Source organism: Chrysoperla carnea, chromosome 4 (assembly GCF_905475395.1).
Source record: "Chrysoperla carnea chromosome 4, inChrCarn1.1, whole genome shotgun sequence".
NCBI lineage: Eukaryota > Metazoa > Arthropoda > Insecta > Neuroptera > Chrysopidae > Chrysoperla > Chrysoperla carnea.
In genome coordinates this window covers 27904976-27930452 of record NC_058340.1, presented here as the reverse complement: position 1 = coordinate 27930452, position 25477 = coordinate 27904976, and the positions used below count along the sequence as shown (strand labels likewise).

Here is a 25477-nt window from a genome sequence, read left to right as displayed (position 1 = left end):
GCGGCAGTGTGAACAATTACAATTAATAGAGGCGGAAGAATTGATCACATTGTCGTCTTGGATAAGAACGAAGTAACCGAATCGACCCACATCAAAATGTAATTGTAAATATGTTTATAGTTAAATAAATAAAGATTAACAAATAATGGTGTGGGTGGCATCTGTTATAGGCGTATATGTCAGAGAAACAGAGGTTAAACCCCATTATTAATATTATTATTTTACTAGTCGGCTAGACTACAGTTTCGACAACTCATTCTAAGCTAGGTATTTGAGGCATCGTGAAATTTTTTTGTAATGCCTCAATATAAATCGAATAGAATAAAAGACAAAGTAGGGTAAGAAAAACAAGGATAAAATTTACACTGAATTAAAAAAAAATTCTTTACATTGATACAAAAGCTTATCTGTATTTAATTTTTATTTAGTACCTAAACCCGTAAAAATAATTATGTTTTATTATTAGGGAGAGATCATTTTAATTGAATACGCTTTTTATCCTAATTGGTCAAACTAATTCTCTTGTGAAACATAAAACATACTAACATATTCATGTACAAAGTAATTTTTGCGTTGTAGTAGCTTTTTAGTTTATTATTACATTTTTTGTAAAAAAAATTATACAGTGTTGTAATCGAGTAATGTGAAAAATGACCCTTTACAAAATTTGAGAATTTGCTTTTTTAATGACGTACAATTTTCGAATACAATAATACAGCCGCAACTATTTATATATTAATATAAAACCTAAAGCTTCTAAATATTTAAGAGTTGAACAGTAATAGATAAAAGAAAAAATTAAACTGTTTCTTACAAATCACTGATAATGTTTCTTTGTATAAGCAAATATTTAGGCTGGATAAGTTTTCTGAGGTTTATTACTTTAAACGATTGTAATTGATACGATACGATGGCGCTTATTGGAATATAATAATAAACTTTTGTAGAATAATTTACACTGTTTTAAAATGTATCCAGTACTAGAAAGTTAAAGTAATACTCTCATGGTACCTAACATTTAGTATACAATAAGGGCATTTTTTATTTTATTTTATTTTTTTTAAATATAAAACCAATTTTTACTTAATATTTTTTGTATTTTCCAGCGAAAAATAATAATATAATAAAAAAGTGGTAATTAAAAAAAAATTGAATGGTTTCTTTTAAAAAAAAGGTTAATTCTTTTTGTTGAATGCCTAAAAAAGGTTGAGAGTAAAAATTTTATCCGATTTAAAAAAAATGTATTATGTAAACTTATATTTAGTGATTTTTGGAAAAACAATTTTCTCTGATTGAAAATCGCCTACGGATAGAATATTTATGTACCGAAACTGAAGTACAATCATAGAAGATGGAACATAAGCCCGACTTTAACGCAGATTAATTTGCATTATATATTTCATTATATATCTCAAAAGGAGGAGGAAGAAAGTAAAATTGAGTCGAATCTGAATAATTAATTTATTTTGTCTGCATCACAAACAAATTGCCTTAAAGCATTAGTACTTATTTTAACTTTAGTATTTGTATGTCAAAAAGGTTTCAGATTTCAACATATATTCATTATTATAACTTTAATTTTAATAAAAAATACATATTTATATTACAATGAAAAAGGTTCATACCAATTTCTATCTTAAACTTAATTTACTAAAACTAATTATTTTAATTTTGAAAAGTCAACTCGAATAATATTATTTGAATTATTTTTACGCTCCATCAAAAAATGACTCTTATTATCAGATTATTTAAAAAAAATGTTCTATTTGATTGTCACTATTTTATAATTTAGTCAGGGAATGAATCTAACATTTAGTTTGTAAATAATTGAGTGATGATCAGGATTTTGATGTTTTTTGAGTTTTCTTTATTCCACATATTTCAAAAGATAAATTAAAAATTTGAAAATTTGAATTTCTTGCTATCTTGGATTTTCTGTAATTTGGTCAAAACTCAAAGGGCTTATTCAATAGAAATAGGTGGTTTGATGCGCATTCGTTTGTATACGGTCGTTATAAAAAAAAAGCGCTACTTTCCTGCTGGAAGAAAATATCCTAATGTAAATTAAAAGTGCTTTCAATTGCCTATTTCTGCTGTACAAACCCCTAATCTCAGTTAATTAAAATCCAAAAGCACTTAATTTGTAGAGTTTCCACAATTTTTGATACTTTTTAATTTCCGTAATAATGACTTGAAAGCAAGACTAATTTTCCAATTATTTTTCTCACTCAAATTTTTCAAAACTTAAAAAAAAAACGGTAGATTAAGAAAAAAAAGCGCTGAAACGGTAGGTTGGGTAAAAAAAAATGAAACCCTACCGCTATATATAACCCTAAAGTACTTACCGTACACTTAAACATGCTAATAAATATTTCAGAGTAGGCCATTACATAAATGAAGAATACATTTAATTTGATAGTAAGGTAAAGGTAAGAAGTACCTGATAAACGTATGTTTATGTATGAGACACACGAGAGAAGAGGAAACGTTACTAAAGATTAATAATGTTGTGTTTCGTTATTATTATAATATACATAAAGGTATTATACAAGAAAAATCACTTACCGAGCCTTTCCTACCCGGAAAACTGAAGAAAACATCAGGACCATTTCGTTGTGGCATCTGTCGTAATACATTTAATAATTTTGCAGAATGACGTGGCTAAAAAATAAAAAAACAATATGTAAATTAATATGATATTTTTGTTATTGTTGTAAAGAAAAATTGATTGAAACAAGTGAAAACAAACAATTGAATGGGTTAATTGTTGAAATACCATGTATAGACAGTGTTGATAACTCTGTCACATTACACATACATACATGTCCCACATATATAACTGATATTCCCATATAATACATACTACATGGGTAAACAGTGATGTTTACGAAAAAATGTTGCAAACAAAAGTTGTTGATTTTTTTATAAGAAAACATTTTTTACATTTAAACTTTTGTCCTATCTCTAACGGTTTACAAGATTGACCTATGTTGCTCATTTACGAACTCGACCTCACTTTTTACGTCCTCAGCACGCTATAAAGCTTGATATCTCTTTTAGTTTTTGAGTAATCGTGATGATAGACGGACAGGCAGACGACAGACAGAAGACAACCAGAAATGGGCTAATTAGGTGATTTTATGAACACTATGAACACCAAAATTTTGTTCATAGTATCAATATTTTAAAGTGCTGCAAACTTGGGACTAAACTTAGTATTCCTTGGTGTATTTCATATATATGGTATAATTGGTATATTTCATATACATGGTATAACAATACTTTTCATGTTTATTATAAATTGTTAAGATGAAATTTAATTAAGAAATGAATTGTTTCGTGTATGCAGTTGAATATAGGAATGATTTCCATGTTAATTAAAATTAAAATATGTAGGTAGAATGTTTTGAAATTCCTCTAGTTGCAAAATTTTCACTTACTAGCAGCAATGTTATGCTTGGGTATAAATTCTTCGCGAATATCTGAATCAGAAACAAGTTACTTTCACGAGTAATTTTTGGTATATGTGTATTAGTTTGTGGAATCCAATGGTTGTATAGATGTATTATTTTTATTCAATGTTAGTTAGAATAGTCAGTTATGTACAGGGTTGTTCAATAAGATGTGACCACGTAAATAGAAGTTATTTTTCCAAAAGAGATTTTACCACTTAAACGGGAGAAATTTAACAAATATACATTTTCAATTTTGATGATAAATTATATTATAACTTGACGATATAACACGAAAAGTAAGAATAAAATTTTTTGATATCTGGCGTAATTTTCAAAATATCGAAAATTGTGTTTAATTATTCTGCTTTTGATATTTCGAAAACCAAGATACATATCGAAAAATTTTGGTTCTTATTTTTCGTCTATATTCATGAAGTTATAACAAAATTCATCATCAAAGTTGAAACTAAGATAAAAATAATTTCAACTCTAAATCTACCCTGCTCTTACATCCCTAATCTGGACGAAGACACTAGGACGAAAACTTTTGTTTAAATTTGTTTTCATTCATTCCATGTGCAAATTATCAAAAACTTTCAAAATATGTCGTTTCATAAGAGCCAATGTATTTTATATCGATTTTCAATGACTTTTTTCTTAAAAATTTGAACGGATAGCTATGCTGAAATTTTAACCACATATTCTTTGCGTAAAACTCTGCTTATACAAAAATTTTGTCGTTGAATTCGTATCTGACATTTATTAATGCCTTCAATTACTACTAACTATAAACAATAAAATATGCCGATAAAGAAGAATGCAATGAATTTTTTTGGTTCCCAAGCACAACTATTTTAAGTAAATATGATAAAAAATAGCAGACAAAAAGGTGTAGAATATTTATAACATAAAAATTCATCAAAAGTCGTAAATGTTTTATATAATACGTGTATGTATGCAAGTATGTATTTTATTTATTTATATTTTGCTTTATTTAATAAATCATAGATGTGTTTGTTCGTAAGTGTAAACTTTATTTCAGAATTTACACAATAAATGTATTCAAACTATATCGAGTGTTCAAGAAATATTTATGATTTTAAATAAAGTAGAGATAGAAATTGGGGAGGGGAGCAATGGTTTGTTTTTTACGTCAAGTAAAGAAAGATAGCCACTCTTACAGACAAAGAAATAAGTTCTTCTCACTTCCTCAATGGATAAAACATATGCTATAACAAACAAACGCATATATAATATATGTAACGTATAAATTTAAAATATATACAATACGTGTAGACATACTATATGTTTCCAATCTAATTTGATCCCTTATGAGTAAACAGTGAAGTTTATGAAAGAAAGTTAAAAAAAATTGTTTTTTGCATTTAAACTTTTTTATTATCTCAAAACCCAAGACCCAATTGACCTATGTCACTCATGTAGGAACTTGACTTTAGCACGTTTTAAAAATTTCTGTTTGATATATCTTTTCGTTTTTGACTTATTGTGTTGACAGTCGGGCAGACAGACAGACAACCGGTAATGGACTAGGTTAGGTTAGGTTATCGGCTGCCCACGAAGGGCACACTTACGCTATAGAGCCCATTGTGATACCGTATGTGCTTTACCACCTTTCCGCTGATAATTTCATTTATCAGCTCCTCAATTTCAGAGGCTGAGTGCATTTCCTTCATGCATATAACAGCATTCACTACACCAGCCCATCACAACTATTAATTAAATTAATTTTGTTGCGACGGTAATGGACTAATTAGGAAGTGATTTAATGAACTCGTATCACAAAATTTTGTTCGTTGCCTCAATATTTTTAAGCCTTATAAACTTGGGGTTAAATTTAATAAAGCTTGATATATTTCATATTGACATGGTATAAAAACAATGAAATTATATTTTTACACACAAAATATCAACTGGAAAAACTAGTTTGATAAAATTTTTCGATCATTCTGAAGCATTTAGTACAATAATAAAGAAAAATTGTACATAATAGCTTCACCACATACACATATACTCTGCATGCTAAGTATATACAAATGACATGTTAGTTATAGTGTAGTCTACAGTTGAAATGAATTGTGTATTAAAGTATAATGTATATAATATGTGTATGAATATAAAAGACAACCGAGAATAATGAATATTCTGGGACTAATAAAGACTTACTCATCCTATACTGAAAAATATATTTTTACATCATGTTTTGATAAAAAGGTCGTTATACAAATACAAGGGTATATTATTTGAATATAATTAAATCGAAATTAGTTTTTCCATCATAACTTTATGTCTTCTAGAAGGCGGCATATTCAATTTAATGTGACACCATATATCCTATAACCAGTGGGCAATCCAGACGCTTCTAACGATACCTTATTTATCAAATTATGATAAGTAGTTTAGAAGCTAGGTCCGAACAGATGAACACACATACATATGGGTCAAACACATAGCCCTCGCCATTGTATGGTCGGGGTAAAAAACAGATTATTTTGTGTAATACAGATTTAGAAAAGTAAGCTAATAAAGTTGTAGGTATTTATTTAACGTTTACATTTGTTTTTGTACAGATTTCGTAAAGAACTTCATTCCGAACGGGGGTCCCACGATTGTTTTTTTATTCCAAAGTATATTCATACATTTGAAAATAATTATTGTAAATTATTATGGCTGCTGAATATCTAGCTATTTCTTCAACGCCAGCAGAATCTCAGTCAGCCAGCTTTTTATCGTAGTTCTATGTTAAGACACCGGATAGCAAAATAACTTTCACAATATATAAATATTTAATGTTTTTATTAAAGTGAATTAAACTGTCTTGCTAAGTAAAATATTAAACTTTAAATTCCACATTAAAACCTGACGTAATCAAAACTCGACTGCCTTCAACGATTCATTAAACACTGTGTATAAATTTATATTTTAGATGAATGTGTTTTATATGATGATATAAGAGTATTGTGAATATAATACTGACCCATTTACCGTTGACAGCTTTCATGGCACCAAATAAAAGTTTCAATTCTTTCACTGTTATACTGTAACTTGCAAGCACACCTAACATTTCTATCAGTAAATCTGTAACAAAAAAAACAATAAAAAGGATAACAGTTAGTTTTAGTTGTTGATAATGAATAAATTTATAAGTCTGTAAGGTTATTCTTTCATTTACGAAAATAATAAATAAAATGAAAGATATGGTTTATTATATTTTTTGTCATGCATTTGTTTATATATTTCCTGACGTCATTTTAAAAATAAATACACTTTGTGGTCATATTTTGTCCGTTTAAAAATAGGGGTGACCGAAGCGACTCAACCCGTGCATTTCAACCCGGATCTCAAACTTCAATTATTTTTGAATTATAATATAAGTAACTCAAGCATATATTAGTAGATTTCGGCCTTGAAATGTTGTTAATTAGTTACATCATACTTTGATCCTATAAATATCATTCCCTTTGCTAAGAGACCTTTTGATTGGCTTGAGTTATCACGGGTTGATTTTTTTTGGCTAGAAGAGTTATATATAAATAAAACACTATATGGAGATAAAAAATTGAGAATTGGTTGTTAAGGTAAGCATAAATACCATGTATGCAAATAAAAAATAAGAAAAAACCAAGTATTGTTACGACGTAAATGCGTCTATCGTGTGTAACTGCCTTTAGATCGATCGCTCCTACAGTATTAACCTACATTTATATATATATTACTGTATTCGTTAGTTACTAAACTGTCAAAGTTTCAACACTAGTGACTTTCACGCTATCAGTTGGTTTGGAACCAGACATGCTTTCATGTTCAGAAATGGTAGACAGTGAAATGCATATTCGGAGGGTATCACTCATGTGTTGAAGGGGAGATCAACTTGGTCTTTTTTTTACCGAACGTACGTTACCCAAGATGGAGCAAGCGTAATTAGTTTTTTTAAAATGTGGAAACATCATCTTTAAACATCTGATTCAAGGTCTGATTATATTTTTTAATTTCGTTATGGTTGTGATCGCCTGGTTCGCGTGTTGTTTAAACACGAAGCATTTCTTCTTTTTTTTAACCTAAAATAATTTAGCCACGTTTGGTAAAACAGAACATGCTGTATCCAGGGAAATCTCACATTTCTTTGAACAAAATGCGATAATCATGCTCGAGGTTCATATTAAAAATTATCGCGTTTAAATATATAAATATAGGAATTTAAAAGGCTACATGAATAAATTTAATGTATTAATATTTTGTTCGATGTTTTGTAGTTGCGTAGGGTAAACTTATTCATAATGTACGAGCGCTATCGTATTTAAATAAATTTTATTAGTTGTTCATATTTTAATGTGAAAAGTTCTTTGGCTTTTCGGTTATTTTTTTTTAGTTAATATAAATATCGTAACATTTAAAAATTTCAATTGTTTAATTTTAGTGTTAAGTTTGGTAGTTCGTTAAAAAAAATTTCTTTGACTAGTTTTAGTTCATATAAATATTGTAGCAGTAAAAATTCCAATTCTTATTTTTAGTGCTGACTTAATAGCTCTTTGATAGTTTGTTTTAGCCTAATGTTTTTGTTAATATAAATATCGTAACACTTAAAATTTTCAATTGTTTAATTTTAGTGCTAAGTTTAGTAGTTCGTTAAAAAATTGTTTTGACTAGTTTTTAGTTCATATAAATATTGTAGCAGTAAAAATTCCAATTCTTATTTTTAGTGCTAATTTAATAGCTCGTTGATAGTTTGTTTTAGCCTAATGTTTTTGTTAATATAAATATCGTAACGTTGAAAAGGTTACAATTGTTAACCGTTAGCTCCGATTGTAAAAAGTAGTGGTTAAATTTTAGATTAAGTCACTGTCAAGGTAAATATCGTGACAGTTAGGTCAAGTTTTGATAACAAAAAATGTTTCATTAAAAAAGCAAAAATATAATATTTGGATGTATGTATTGATACTGTTAAAAATTGCTATCAGTTGTTAAAATTGTTATTCTTGTACGTGGTAACTAACTTATATTGATTGTATAATAAATGTCAAATTTGTTACATTTAGTTATTTCTTTGGACTGACCTTCGTTTACGTTGCAGGTATTTTGAAATACTAAACCATAGTAATGCCCAGGGATTCCTGAACGGGAATTAGGTTGGCGGGTAATTCCTCTGGAAAAGGGTTGTTATCAACCCCTACTAGGGCCCATTTAAAGACCTATGCCCGTACGCTAAAGCTGCGCTAACTCTGCGAACCGTTTAACATGGTAATACCCGGCCTTAGAGTTCAAACGCTCTTCGTAATTTCGAATCAATAAATATCAATCAGATAACCCAATTTCGGTCCAATTTCTTTTTGTTACATTTGATACCAGAGCCAAATGGGCATTACTCTATTAATGTTATTAATTTTAGCAACGTTGTCTTAGTGTAGGCATAATACTTATTTTTTTTTCAAAGAATTTTTCTAAACATCCTTTCATTTATTTTCCGAGGTACATGGTTGATTATATTTTGCGGTCCAATAGTTAGATTTTTTAATGAAATACGGTTAAGGAGTTCCAAGCCAAGATGCCTGAAACAGCGAACGACAGCATATCCAGCGATTCCCGAAGATCTGCAACAGCATCTACTCTTTTAGTACTAACACAGAAGATGGACACCCTAGTGGATTGCGTCAATCAACTTACAGCTAACGTTTTACAACAAACCAACAATGTCTCAAAGATGAGTATTAAAAATAATTCTGACTCTCTTATCTTAATACGAGAATTGTCGACGCGTATACCTATGTTGAACATACTTATTTCTAGTTCGGTTGTAGATTTTTGTATCGAGGTCGAGGATGTAGTTAATTTGAATATACTTAAGCAAGATGTACTTCTTAAATTTTTAATGTCAAAAATGTCTCCTGACTCTAGGCAGTTATGGTCCTCATTTATTGTTCAGGATTTGTCGTGGGGTGTCATTAGACAGAGACTCTTGTCATTATTATCCTCGTCTGAACTTCATCAGGTAGTCGACAAAAATATCCGTAGAAAACAAAATCCTAACGAAAAATTTTTTACATTTGCATCGGATATTCGTAGATACGCAAGAATACTCTGCCCTAAATTTAGTCCTGTAGAAGTCATTGAAATTATATTTTCACATCTTAATCATTCTACATTTGATCTATTAAAATTACATTCTCAACCAAATAGCTATGATGAATTGGATAAGCTCTGCGTCAAGGTTGAAGAAATTCAATCCCGCGTTAGAGATTTTTATCAAGGTTCTGAGCTTGCAACTTCATGTCCGTCTGTCAGTAATTCGTCAGGTCATACGCTGTCTGTAGCTAATAGTATGCCTAAGGTCGACACACCTTCACCGTCGACTACAGATTCGTCTGCTTTACCAGCCCATTCGGCTATATGCAACGCTAATGCGTGCACTACTTCGGATCAAAGTCCATGTTCCTCCATGACCAATAATGTTGTTTCTCATGGAAATGCCCCTCAGGCTACGTGTAGCTCTTTATGTTACACTTTAACGGGACATAATTGCCCAAATAGGGTTTCGAATATAATTTCGGCCCAAACGTCGAACGCAAATTCAGTCTGTGGATCCGGCAATAGTTATTCTTGTACTCGAGATAACTCTCAATGTTTAGTTTCAAACATCAAGAATTGTAATTGTGCTAATGCTACGAGTAACTCTCATCCTAATAATTGTCGTTCTGTTACCTGTGCCTACTGCAAAGTTAGAGGTCACCATATTTCGGAATGTCGTAGAAGACGATATAACAATTCCCGTTACTCGTATTCCAATAATAATCATAGCTCCTCAAATGCAAACGTAAACGCTCAATCTTCGAATAACAAGCCCTCTATTGCCAGATCCAATACACCGAACCCAAAAAACTAGTTACTGAACCTCGATATCCTCGCGAAAACAATACATCCATAGCAAAACTTCCGTTAATTTATGTAGATTTTTATAATGCTCCATTTTTAACCCTACTCGATTCAGGGAGTACCTTAAATTTAATCTCTTCAAGATGTTTTTATAAAATTTTCGATCCGCGTTATACTAAAGTTAATGTATCTAAAATCGAAGCATATTTACCTGGAGCTCTGTCTTTAAAACTGAACAAATATTCGCTCTTACATTTTAAATTAAATTCGTATTCCTGGACTGCTAAATTTTTCATTACTGAGTTTTTACCATACGATGTTATCATTGGGTCCAATACTATGTCTAAATGCGGTATGTTATTAGATTTCTCAATTTCACGCGTAAAGTTTTCATTTAATCTTGCTGCATCCATTCCTTTTGAAAAACAAGGATTTATTCAAAACTCTATTGCGCTTATTACGGAATTTCAGGCGGATTTAAACGATTGTCAAACTAAACGTCTCAACAATATCATTAATAGTTATCCTATGGTTCTCACCAAAACACCGGGTCGCGCTAGGAATTATGAGTACAAAATCATTTTAAAAGATTTCGAACCAGTACGAAAGGGTCCTTATTATTTGCCTCCAGACAAGTTACCTTTACTTGAAGAACATATTAATGAGTTAGTTGATTCTGGGATACTATTCCCATGTCAAAGTCCATACGCCTCACCAGTATTCTTCGTAGCTAAAAGTTCGGGTGGTGTTAGGCTATGTGCCGATTATCGGTTCTTAAATGCAAAAATTCAGTTCGATCCCTTTAGTTCTTGTAAAATGAATACTATTTTTAACAGTTTAGGCTCCGCAAAATACTTCACTATATTGGATCTTAATCAGTCATTTTATCAGATTCCGTTGACCCAAGACTCGCAGCACATTACCGCAATCATTACTCAAATTGGACAATACGCGTTTTCCGTTTTACCCTTCGGTTTGGTAAATTCAGCACAAGGTTTAAATAGATATCTAGTCAGAGAGTTCGCTCAATTTAGACGAGAGCAATTTTTCTTACAATATTACGATGACTTAATCATCTATAGTTCGTCCCTGGATCAGCATATATCTCAAATTGAAAGAGTTTTATCAAAATTTAAAGAATTAAACCTAACAGTGAATCCGGATAAAGTTAAATTTTGCATGACACGTTTAAAACTTCTAGGTCATATCGTTTCGAATCAAGGTCGAATTCCTGATCCGGATAAATGTTCAGCTATTATAAATTTAGCATTTCCTAGAAAACTTAAAGACCTACAAAAATTCATTGGTATGTGTGCTTTCTACTCAAAATTTATTCCAAATTTTAGCTCAATAGTCGCTCCTTTGAACGCTTTAAAAAAGAAAAACGCAAAATTTGTTATAGAGTCAGCTCATTACGAATCTTTTGAAACGTTAAAAAAAGCGTTAATTTCACCACCGCTATTAAGGTTTCCTGATTTCAATAAAAAATTTATATTAACCACGGATGCTAGTTCCAAAGGTATAGCCGGCACCTTGAGTCAGGATTTTGATGATGGCAGGCATCCAATAGAATTTTTTTCAAGAAGACTCCAAGGCGCAGAAGTTCGATATTGCGCTCATGAACTTGAACTATTGGCAGTCGTAAAATCTTTAGCACATTTTAAAGATTATCTGTTGGAGAGGGAATTCGTCCTTGAAACGGACGCTAGATCATTAATTTGGATATTCAAACAACCACAAGCCTTCAATAAACTTTCGCGCTGGATACTCCAGATGTCACGGTTTAACTTTACCCCGATTCATGTTCGTGGTCAAGACAATTTTGTAAGTGACGCTCTGTCACGTTTATTTGATGATTGTTATAAAAATGTAAAAGATGAAGATGCTTCAGAATCCGACCCAGTCGCTTTATTAAATACGTTAGTTCATTCGAACCCTCAAGGGTATTTGTCTGTTCGCGAAGCACAAAAGCTTTCGGAATATTGTAAGTCCGTTTATGCTGACATTAAGTCAGGCAAAAATGTCAAAAACTTCTTTATTCGTGACGGTTTACTTTGTCGCTTCGTCGGAAAAAATCGTAACAAAAGAATCGTATTACCAAATACTATGTTGGGTTTTATTCTGGAGTATTTTCATTCTACCATACACCACGGTACTTTAAAAACTTACAGGGACATTGCCAAGCGATTTTGGGCTCCCGAATTATTTAAAACTGTTAAGAACTTTGTGAGTGAGTGTAAAATATGTGCTTCTTCAAAACCATCGAACTTATCTGGTGCTCCAAATCTGGCCTTAATTCCCCCAGATGAAGTGTGGTCCCACCTCTATATAGACTATATTGGTCCCCTTATAACATCTACTGATTCTTCACGTTTTATTCTAGTTGTTGTGGACGCTTTTTCGAAGTATGTAATCGCAAGAGCTACTCGCAGATGTACAGCTGAAGTTACTACGAAAGTTTTAAGAGACATTTTTCTGCAATATGGATTTCCCAAATTGTTAACGTCAGATAACGGATCGGCTTTCAAGTCACAAAAGCTTGCAGATTTTTTAATGCAACATGGTATTAAATCTGTTTTTACATCAAATTATAACCCGAAGAGTAACATGTGTGAAAGGTACAATAAAAACCTTAAAACAAATTTAACCGCTATCATGAAGCAATGTAAACTTCAGCATAAAATGTGGAGCGATATGCTTCCATATGTGATCTACAACTGTAACAGATCGTATCATCAAACTACAAAATGTACTCCAGCGGTTGTGTTTTTTGGAAGAGAACTATATACCTCTCTGGATCTGTCTCTTAACATCGATTTGGGCGAAGAAAAGCCAAATTTATCCGTAGTTTTCAACAATTTAAAAAAATACTTCGTTAAAGCATCAAAACCCACGTTAAACTATGCTTCAAAGTTTCACGTTAACCAATCAGTCATGGTCAAGAATCACTCTTTAGTTTCTACAACAGAACTTGACAAAAAGTTTATGGACAAATATAGTGGCCCTTATAAAATTTTAAAGTTTACTACGCCAGTGTCTGTGGATCTTCAAGAGATCGGCTCCAGTTCCATCAGAAAGGCACATATCAAAGACATTAAACCGTATGGAAGTGTTACATAATTTAATCTTGTTTAAGCTCCTTCAGAGATCATTTTAATTTAACTTGCCGTGGATGTATTATACTTTCTTGAAAACAAGTTAATTTATGTTGGGTATTTTCTTACGAGTTCGCGAGGCAGGTGATGACAACCAATTTCTTTATTCTTGTGTACGTATGTACATATATATATATATATATAAAAAAAAAAAAAAAAAAAAAAAAAAAAAATTTTTTTATAAAAAAAAAAAAAAAAAAATTTTTTTCCCTTAACCCGCTTGGGATGTTACGACGTAAATGCGTCTATCGTGTGTAACTGCCTTTAGATCGATCGCTCCTACAGTATTAACCTACATTTATATATATATTACTGTATTCGTTAGTTACTAAACTGTCAAAGTTTCAACACTAGTGACTTTCACGCTATCAGTTGGTTTGGAACCAGACATGCTTTCATGTTCAGAAATGGTAGACAGTGAAATGCATATTCGGAGGGTATCACTCATGTGTTGAAGGGGAGATCAACTTGGTCTTTTTTTTACCGAACGTACGTTACCCAAGATGGAGCAAGCGTAATTAGTTTTTTTAAAATGTGGAAACATCATCTTTAAACATCTGATTCAAGGTCTGATTATATTTTTTAATTTCGTTATGGTTGTGATCGCCTGGTTCGCGTGTTGTTTAAACACGAAGCATTTCTTCTTTTTTTTAACCTAAAATAATTTAGCCACGTTTGGTAAAACAGAACATGCTGTATCCAGGGAAATCTCACATTTCTTTGAACAAAATGCGATAATCATGCTCGAGGTTCATATTAAAAATTATCGCGTTTAAATATATAAATATAGGAATTTAAAAGGCTACATGAATAAATTTAATGTATTAATATTTTGTTCGATGTTTTGTAGTTGCGTAGGGTAAACTTATTCATAATGTACGAGCGCTATCGTATTTAAATAAATTTTATTAGTTGTTCATATTTTAATGTGAAAAGTTCTTTGGCTTTTCGGTTATTTTTTTTTAGTTAATATAAATATCGTAACATTTAAAAATTTCAATTGTTTAATTTTAGTGTTAAGTTTGGTAGTTCGTTAAAAAAAATTTCTTTGACTAGTTTTAGTTCATATAAATATTGTAGCAGTAAAAATTCCAATTCTTATTTTTAGTGCTGACTTAATAGCTCTTTGATAGTTTGTTTTAGCCTAATGTTTTTGTTAATATAAATATCGTAACACTTAAAATTTTCAATTGTTTAATTTTAGTGCTAAGTTTAGTAGTTCGTTAAAAAATTGTTTTGACTAGTTTTTAGTTCATATAAATATTGTAGCAGTAAAAATTCCAATTCTTATTTTTAGTGCTAATTTAATAGCTCGTTGATAGTTTGTTTTAGCCTAATGTTTTTGTTAATATAAATATCGTAACGTTGAAAAGGTTACAATTGTTAACCGTTAGCTCCGATTGTAAAAAGTAGTGGTTAAATTTTAGATTAAGTCACTGTCAAGGTAAATATCGTGACAGTTAGGTCAAGTTTTGATAACAAAAAATGTTTCATTAAAAAAGCAAAAATATAATATTTGGATGTATGTATTGATACTGTTAAAAATTGCTATCAGTTGTTAAAATTGTTATTCTTGTACGTGGTAACTAACTTATATTGATTGTATAATAAATGTCAAATTTGTTACATTTAGTTATTTCTTTGGACTGACCTTCGTTTACGTTGCAGGTATTTTGAAATACTAAACCATAGTAATGCCCAGGGATTCCTGAACGGGAATTAGGTTGGCGGGTAATTCCTCTGGAAAAGGGTTGTTATCAACCCCTACTAGGGCCCATTTAAAGACCTATGCCCGTACGCTAAAGCTGCGCTAACTCTGCGAACCGTTTAACATGGTAATACCCGGCCTTAGAGTTCAAACGCTCTTCGTAATTTCGAATCAATAAATATCAATCAGATAACCCAATTTCGGTCCAATTTCTTTTTGTTACAGTATATCGAAATTTTATTTTAAAAATAAAATTTATTTTTATAATTTACTATAGTAAAATATGCAAACAGATTTTAATTTTCACATAATCATGTTATGAACAAAAATTTATTAAACAATTATTGTTTTATAAATAAATTATAAAAATTTTATTGATTTCTGCATTAAAAAAAATATTGTATGCTATGGATTAAATTATAAAAGCCTATTGAAAAATATGAAAACAAAAATATTTATAAAAAACATTATCGGATGAAATGAATTTAGTATAAAAAAAGTAAAAGCCTTTTCCTAGAACAATTACTAATTTTTAATAGTTTTTTGTACCAGCACGGGTATTAAATTATTTAATGAAAAAAAAGTGTTTTTATAATGGATTTTAAATGTTCGATTATGGTTTTATAGAAGAGACCGACAGAAGCTTCCAGAGGAGAAACTTTTAAATTTAAAAGAATATTATCCCATAAGCACTTATGGGATGTGCGTTATGAGTACTTTGCTCACGCTCGATTTAAAGCATAAATAACTTTTATTTTTCAAATGGTATATGTGGTTGGATCTTATAATCATTTTATATAATCTTTCTTCATACAATTTTATTTATTTTCGAATTATGAATAATTCAGATTATTTCAACCTATGAGCAGTTTTTAAAAATATATTTTTTTAACTCCTGTGAGAAACTGTGAGAATTTTTCTCATCACAATGAAAATTTTTCATCACGTGACTTAAGATTACCGAATGGTAGCACGAGTGCTGATGGGTTGATAAATCAAAAAATCCATTAAAATTAATTGTGTTGGGCGTTGAAACTACCCTTTCTGATAGGATAATATGGTTGATTTTGGTAGAGCATGTTTACCAGTATAAATTTTCAAATCCTTTTGATTTAAACAAAAAGTTTTTAATTAATAAACAAATTTTAGCAAAAATCCATTTAATTTAATATATTAAAATAATTTGAATTTTGATGATATAATAATGATTGATATAAGTCCAAGGTTTTAAAAATAAATATATATCTATTTTTTCAAATCCTATTAATTTAAACAAAAAGTTTTAATTAATAAACAAATTTTACAAAATCCTATAAAATGTAATACATTAAAAAAATTGAAATTTTGATGATATAATAATGTATAGAAACATTATTATTTCACACAAGGTGTTTATGTTGACAAATAATATTTAACAAAGTATTATAATAAGTTTTAAAGGTAACAAATAAACTTTTGTAAAATATTAAAAAATATGCATAAACTTTACACAAAATATTATAAACTTTGTCTAATATTATGAAAATCAAAGTAAATTTATTTTGAATAATCACATGGTTGGTTGGTATAGAAAAGATATGGATATGATATAATAATCATGTGGGCTTATAAAATGTTTAATTCAAAGCATCGTATTAAATATTATGTTAATTACTATCCAACACCGAAATTTGTGCAATTAATTAGCGTACAATAATGTAAAAATAATAATAATGGGGCCTTAAGTCTGTTTCTCAAATCCCGCCTATAACAGAGGTCACCAGCATAATTATTTTTAATCTTTATTTATTTGCTAAACTACTTCCGATTATACAATTAATTTTGATGTGTTCTTTGTTCTTATCCAAGCGACGAAAGTCGAACCCACAATCTCTCAGCCAATAGTCTAAACGCCTTAACTTGCTCAGCTACGGAGCCGGCTCAAATGAACGATAATGTGCAGCCAAATGATCTGGAAGTTTTTTGAGTCTTTTTAGACGGATAAATCACAATTTTGAATTTCTTCTAACCATACCGATAAAATGGCAGAAATCAGAAATTGATAAATAATCATAATATTTGCATAAAATTTTCCGATCAATCAATAATCCCTAATAGCCTAAGAGACGGCCTTCACCAATCTAATAACCAACCAGATAACATAGCTGATATGAAATTTTATTGATTGATAAATACGCCTATGATAGCTTATCTGCCGAAAGTGTTCTTGACTAGTTTTTTTTCAAGATTTTTTTTTGCAGTCATTGCTATTGCAGTCTATGTCAGTATTTTCGTAATTAAATCATCTTTCTTCTAATACCAATTTAGCAGAGTGGGTTGTTTTTAAAGTTGAAATTACCCAGGGACGCGGGCGAACGACTGCTAGTTTTAAATAAAAACGACCTCATATGATTTCTAACTCCAATGGTATATTGACTGTAAACGTTCCACAGGAATAACTTAATAGTTGTTGAAAATTTGTGGTAAATGCATCCTTCTGTTTAAAATAGTTAGTATATTTCATAATAATAATAATAATAATAATAATAACAATAATAAACTTTAATAAAATCTACACCGCTAAATCTGTAAGTTAGTAAGAGTAGTCTACGAGTTAGATTTTTGCATGGAATTTAGTAGAATATAACAATGATCATCAACATCGCGAGCTTAAAATTGGATGGTAGATAGTTCGAAAACAAACTTTGTATTCTGTGCCCGTACTCGCTAATAATAAATAGACAAAATATGAAATATAGGAAGTATAATAGTCTGCAAGCACACGCCCTAAAAACTTATTACATCACTGTTGAAACTTTGTATATGTATTCTTTATGTAATTGCGATCAGCACCTTACATGGAAATTATCTGCATCTTGGTAGCGGGTTCTTTTCAAGGGGCTTTGCAAGTTTTTGATTGCGCTAAGAAAATTATTTTTTGAAAACTCTTTTTTTGTAAAACAGGGAAAAACGAATGTCGGATAACGGACACATACGTTATATTGATAGTCGGAAAAGTCCTATAGAATAACAAAAAATGAATATATTTCAATTTGAAGCTTGAAAATTTTTGATAACGCCCCGTGAAAAAGAAAGTCCCACTACCGAGATGGTAGGTGTTTTTTAATGTAAGAAGCTAACCGCAAGGACAGAAAACGGACATATACAAAATCTCAACCGTGATTTTTTTGGGTGTGGTACTGTCGATTATACGAAATTGTGATTACTTGTATTCTAAAGAATTAACATAATTTTCATGATATAGCAACATTTCTATGATCGTTTTGTCTGCCATTTAGAGGATTGGTACAGAAAAATGAATGAAATATCTTTCGATTTGCGTATTTTTTCCTAACAGTTTATGTTATTAGAAAATCATTTACAACTATCTCAATTGAAACAAAAGGCAGGAGCTGTAGAATTGATTGAAAAATCATTCATTCTACCATTTGTTTCTGCGTATTATGCTGTCAATAAATTTCTTTTATGTAAATGGGGAGTATGAAAAATGCGTTGAAAAACAAATGTCGAAAAACTCAATTATCATTATTAATCTTTATCTTTATCTTTATCAATCCCCTAATTGTTCGACAAAAAGAATCATGGAAATTTAGCTTAATTATGGGGAATTAAGAAATTTAAGATACTTTTTTTAACAGCCAATTTTTGTAGTGTTGTCTGCACTGTAAATAGTAGATTGCAATTTCATCTTTACAATAAGTTTAAGTCCATTCCTTGATTGAACAAATTTTTTGCGTTCATTTATGAAATTTTTAGCTACATTGGACTGTTATTGTTAATTAAAGTGGCAAGTCCGTAGGTAATATTAATAATAACCGTGAAGTAAATATGTAACAGAACTAATTAAAATACATTATGAGCATTGTGTTATATTCATGACACAGAAAATTATACTAATTCTAACTAAATATTTAACAACAAACTCAATTCTGTTAACTAACAATGAATTAAATAAAATAATATAAAGGTTGGATATTGATAGATTTCGAAGATTACAGAGCTTGATGTGGTATTGATTAATCTCTATCCCTATATATTATAAATGTGTAAAGTAAGGATGTTTGTTTGTTTGTTTGTTCGTTTGTTACGCTTTCACGCAAAAACTAGCGAATGAATTTGAAGGAAACCGTACAATAATATGGCTCATACCTCAGAATAACACATTAGAACACATTAGCTATAATTTATAAAGATATATTTAAAAAAAAAAAATTAAATTTATTCTGACATTTTACTGCTCCATCTATGATAATTATTTTAAACCGTAAATGAAACATTTCTGTAAAAATTTATAATAGTAAATGTCAAACAATTCATGGCCTTCTTTTCTGATATACTCAATGAATTATGACTATTTCACAAAAAAATTTGAAAAGTGTGCAAATATTTTAGCTGTGTAAAACATTTTCGTCGAGTGTTATGGAAGGGGAATAACTAGAACTCAAGGTGGAGCTCAACCATTTGTAATGGGAGAAATAAAATGTAAATTTAATCATAAATTAATAAACACACTGTATATTTCAACACAGAGGAGCTTTCATTGAAATTTGGGCCATAAATGTCGAAAGAATAATCTTTGAACCACAAGTGAAAAATTTAATAACAATAAATCAATGGTTTTTACCTGCAACCACAGTTTCTGCTCTTGACAATCGATGAAGAATGTGTTCTATTAATCCAACATCTGTGCATGCTTGTAAATTGCGAACACTCTTCCTTAGTATAGCTATGAAGACGCTCCATATTTCAGCCTGAAATCGAACAAAAAACAAAACCTAAATTATCTTTCAAATATAAATTATATATTCATTCAAATATGTTTTTTTTATAATAATTGTAATTTAATATACTGAAAACCACAAAAAATGGAACATTGCATAAATCGCGTTTTCAAATAAATAGTATAAAACTATCTAGAATATTAATTTTATATCGTTAATTTATAAATAAACTTCCAACTGGAAATCACCTAAAAACATAATTTGCGACTGCAAATTCTAATGAATTTTGATAAATGACTAGCAGTTACCCGCCCGCTTTGCTTGGCAAAATCCTTAAAAGACATAGAGTATCACGTTATAGCTCTCACTTATCCTCCCTTGTGTTCACAATTTTATGGATTTTAATTTTTGATGGAGAATTCTATCTTTTTTGAAAATGAAGTTTTGCCCATGATTCTCGCCGACATCATCTACATCCACCGATTCCACCGTTTCATCAAATTCCAAAGAAGAGAAATTTTTTTTAACTCCAATTTCGAAAAAACTCAGTATATAAGGTAATTTTGACCCAAAAAGTACCAAAATCGGGTGCATTCGATGACTGTTCGAATAGTTTTTGATATACGCACTAAAATCGATTCAAATATTGCGATATCTCATAAACTCTGCATCCAATCATTAAATTAGCCTGATTTTTATACTTTTTGGATTAAAAATACCCCATCCACCGAGTTTCATCAAATTCCAAAACAAAATTTTTATTCTAGATTTTCTCTTTATATATTCTCTATAAAATCTCTCGTCTATAAAATTATTTACATGCAGTTCACATATACAAAATTCACATCCCTTTTAGACCACCAACTTTTAGACCACCTTAGTAGATGAATTTCCAAAAATCCCTTCTTAGTACTCACTTATGTTACTTAAGGAACGTGTGTACAAAATTTCAGGCTACTCAGACCGAGCGGTTTCAGCTGTGCGTTGATCGATTAGTCAGATTCCATTCTTATATAGATTTAAATCTCCGAAATATACTTTTGGACATCATAACGAACACGGGCTTCAATCCTAACGAAGTACATCAGTATTTATTAAATATTTAACGAGTTCAAAAAACAGTATGTTCAATTCGACAGTATTTTTTTCTCCAAATAATCCTTTTGATTTGGGGACAAAAATAGTAAAATTGACAAGTGCTTTCAATCCCAAATTATTTTAAATTATGTAAATTTAAATAAATTTAATTTAAGCAAAGTGGTATTTTCACCCCTGTTTAAATTAAAAAAATTTGATACTTGTAACTTGATCAATATAAAGTACCTCTCATTATAGTTTGGAGTATTCAAAACTAAAGTATATTTACTAAACGAAAATCAGATTAAGTGGAAATTATATAAATAAAACACAAAATTATTGTTTATTTAGTTGGACATTATACTATTTACAAAGTACTTATAACCCTTCTGGTTTTATTTATCAATTTATTTATTTATATATAAAGGCTTAAAACATTGGTTTTCCCTAACAAACATAATTAGTTTTGACGTTATTTTGATTGAAATTCAATTAAATGAAAATTATGGTAGTATAACCATTTTGGTGATATTTTTTATCAGAAGCCATTACCAAAAGTTCATTTTGGGCGTTTTCTGTCCATAAAGACTTTGATTACAAATACTTCCAAAACTGTGTGTTTCGGTATGTTTAAACAAAAATTGATAGGTGAAACCCATGTTGGAACCCCAGGACGAGAGTACTATACATTAAAATTGTGGGGAAAAAAACAGAGCATAATATTTAAATTAAAATATGTTGTGTATGTAATCCATCATGTAAAAAATTTAACAACCATTAAGAGCTTAAAAAATATAAGTGAAAGGGGGTAATACATTTTATAGAAAATGACTCTGATGCCTGTGATGGCGATGAAATTTATTACTATTTTGTTGGCAATAATTTCATATGTATATTCACATCTATTGGAAACCTTGTTGGTGAAGAGACTGATACATATACACGACATAAAAATCAAAACATGCTTTTCAAATCAGTTATCAAATTTAAAAGCTAGAAACGTACAAATAAAACTCACTTTTGGCAGAAAAACGGAATAAAATAAAATATTTAAAATAATTAATAAAACTGTTAATTGCTTGATGGTTAATACATACTTTTAGCTAGTATGTATTATAATAGCTACCTATCATGTACTTATCATTACATAATAAATATGTATCATATACTAATAAATAAACAAAAACGTGGTTACTCATATTTAATTTTGAAATAAAATATTGTTTGTTGTGTGTTTGTTTACCAATCAGACATTTAAAACATGTTAAATAATATTATAATAAATTATAAAACATGAAACATGTTTTTAAATTGGATAAACGTGTATAATGATGTGATATCAATTTATAATTAACTAATAATAATAATTGTTGCTATTAGTTCATTTATTATTAGTAACATATAATGATGGCCATAATTAATTAATAACATAATTTTATGTCATCTATTATAGGCTAGTATGACACCACTATTTTAATAGATTGTATCATCAAACTACACTTACAAGCAAAAAATCCATCGAGTTGAATTTGAAATTTGTATGAGCGTTATGGTCAAGTAATTTCAGGTTAACAAATAAAACAATATATATATATACTAGCGGTCCCGACGGACGTTGTCCCGTAAAAACGTAACTCCAATTCATTAATACCTATACTACGTTTAGCCTGTCCGCTAAACCCATCCCGCTAAACCCCAATTTAACTCCTATTTATTGGAGTGGCCTGACCTTCGACTTTTGGCCCGGCCTTTTATAGTAGAGCTCGCTGCGCTCGCATATGCCTCTAATTGACAATACCTGAATACCATTAAAAATACATAGTACACATAGTAAGTTGTAAAATAATGTGATATGATTTATATGCGCTCCCACCATTTAATGAAATTTCATTTTTTTGGTACGGAGCCCTCAAAAACAGTTGTACTGGACCAAATTGTGAATCTAAACCATTCTCGAATCCCCTTGAACTCACACAAAAAATTTCATCAAAATCGGTCCAGCCGTCTAGGAGGAGTTCAATTACATACACACGCACACAAGAAATATATATATTAAGATATATATATATATATATATATATATATATATATATATATATATATATATATATATATATATATATATATATATATATTTGACATTATGTTATCACTTGATGATATAAGAAAAAAGTAAGAATAAAATTTTTCGATATCTGGAGTAATTTTCAAAATATTGAAAATTCTTTAATTATTCAGATTTCGATATTTGAAAACCAATTCAGATATCGAAAAAGTTTATTCTTATTTTTTGTCTACATTCATGAAGTTACGATAAATATTATCTTCATGGAGATGTTCTAAGTGCGAATTAAGGGCTGCGTACTTGACAAAACTAAAAAATTGTCGATGACCTGCCAAATCAGTTTGTTCAGTTTGAAAAAGGCGTTACAGAAAAATGTAATTTAACGGAGACCTTTCTTAGATACGTTTCAAGTACGAGTTTAAGATAGCGCACCCGAAAAATTTAACAGTATCAACGTTTTTGAAACAACTTGTCTGATAAAAATAACCAAACATATTTTACATGTATTAGGTACACTATCATACTGAGTACGTATTAAAAACATTTGTTTACACTGATCAGAATGTATTATCATCACATTGAAAACTGTCAACATGTCATTTGATTTAGCTTTATTTTTGAGGGTAGTTTTTGTTGATGAATTCAAATCCAGAGGATAATTTTTGTAAACTAAATACAATATACATGGATGTATATTTTATCATTTTCAATATGCAGAAAAGCTTTTGATTTAATAAAAAAAAAAAAGTGTAAAAAATTATAATTAAATAGTTTTCGGTCGATAGATTTGCATTTGTATTTTAATGAGACCTTGATGGTATTTTGTGAGAATAGAAGTGAACAAAAGAATAGCGAATCCCCTGCTATTTCTGAATAAAAGAGCTTTTAGAATATAAATTTTTTGATTTAAGAGAGGAACTTCAGCTCCTATTACTACTACGGACAAGTTATTGTGATTCTCAAGCCTATAGGATTTATATTCTAAAATATCACATATTTCGATTGCCCTTCCTGTTATAAACATGGTAAATTAAATTCAAAAGAACAAGATAAGTTTTTATTTAAAAAAATTTGTACACTGAGATAAAATTAGTAATATTAAATAGATGGTGTTACAGTAACACGGCAACTTACACACCATAATTGTAATTATAAATTTAACAAAAATTTGGCAAAAAATATTTCTCCAGGATCGTTAAATAGTATTGATTCATATGCGAAATTTGTGTAAATGCAGTTTTACTGTCACGGGCTCCAGGGATAATTGTTGTTGAAAATATTTTCTTGTGTCTACCAATCTACCAAAATACAACTTTTTTCATCCGATTTACTTATAATTGGAAAGATGCCTATTATTTACTCTCCCTTATTTTACATAACATAATAAATCTACTTAATTTACATAAATAAAATATATTTTAATGAAATTAGTAAACATATAAAGTTGAATTGATAAAGTGTATGTTTTAAATGTGTTTAACTAATTGATATTAGTCCTTCTAGATCGTGAGCCCATAATGAAGTTAAATTAATATGATTATTTTTGTCTGTCTGGAGACAAAATCTTTAATAAACGTATGATTAATAGTAAGGAAAAATTTGGTTTTATTCGATTTTCTTGTTTCAATTTTCAATTTTCATTTTTTACCATATCTATCGCCTGGCATTTATGTTAAAAGAAAGACATTAACAGGCACTAAACTATAGGAGGAAACAAATTGCAGGAAGTTTTAAACTCTTGAATGGCTTGACAAATCTTCGAAAAATTTCACTTCAATAACCCTTGGATAGTTGAAAACTTCCTTTCTTTTGTTATTGTGCAGTGTTAATAAACGGCGGGCATATAAAATCGCCGAAATGTGAAAATCGAAACAGTAAAATTTCAAAATTCTATTTTCATAAATTCGACATTTTAGGTCACGAAAAACTTCATTTTTCTGATCTTTATGAGTTCTCTAATTGTGAACATACATTCACTTCATTATCGGCTCACAGACTATTCTGTATGTATTTATGTGTTGTACGTTTCAAAAAAAATGTTTACATAAAAATTAATTTTTTTTTGTAGCGAAGAGAGAGTACGTGTGTAAACATTTGCGATAACTATAATTAACTAACTTAATTAAAAAACATTTTTATAAATTTTTTTATCTCGTGATTTACAAAACAGATTTATAGCAGGGTTTTATATTTATTTTTTGAGTATTAGCTTCTTGGCATCACAATAAAACGATTATTATTTAATGTATTTTATTATTGTTTAACATTTTATAAAAAAGAGTGCCTAAACAAAAAATGACTGTTTTCTTTTATAAGTAGCATAATGAATTTTCTATTAATTTTTGATTATCTGCTATAATTGTAATCTGAATGAAACGGATACATTGTATAACATTTTCAAAATATGGATG

The 25477-nt window shown here is 29.5% G+C and overlaps 1 protein-coding gene across 1 annotated transcript in view; it reads right to left on the bottom strand.

The window, feature by feature from the left end:
- Window positions 1-25477, bottom strand: part of LOC123298643 (neurobeachin) — an 865329-nt gene that overhangs the window by 239082 nt on the left and 600770 nt on the right. The window contains exons 3-5 of the mRNA XM_044880735.1: window positions 19828-19954; window positions 6451-6551; window positions 2566-2661 (exon numbers count right to left, since the gene is read on the bottom strand). Of these exons, the coding sequence (XP_044736670.1) occupies window positions 2566-2661; window positions 6451-6551; window positions 19828-19954 (324 nt within the window). The remainder of the gene's footprint in view (window positions 1-2565; window positions 2662-6450; window positions 6552-19827; window positions 19955-25477) is intronic.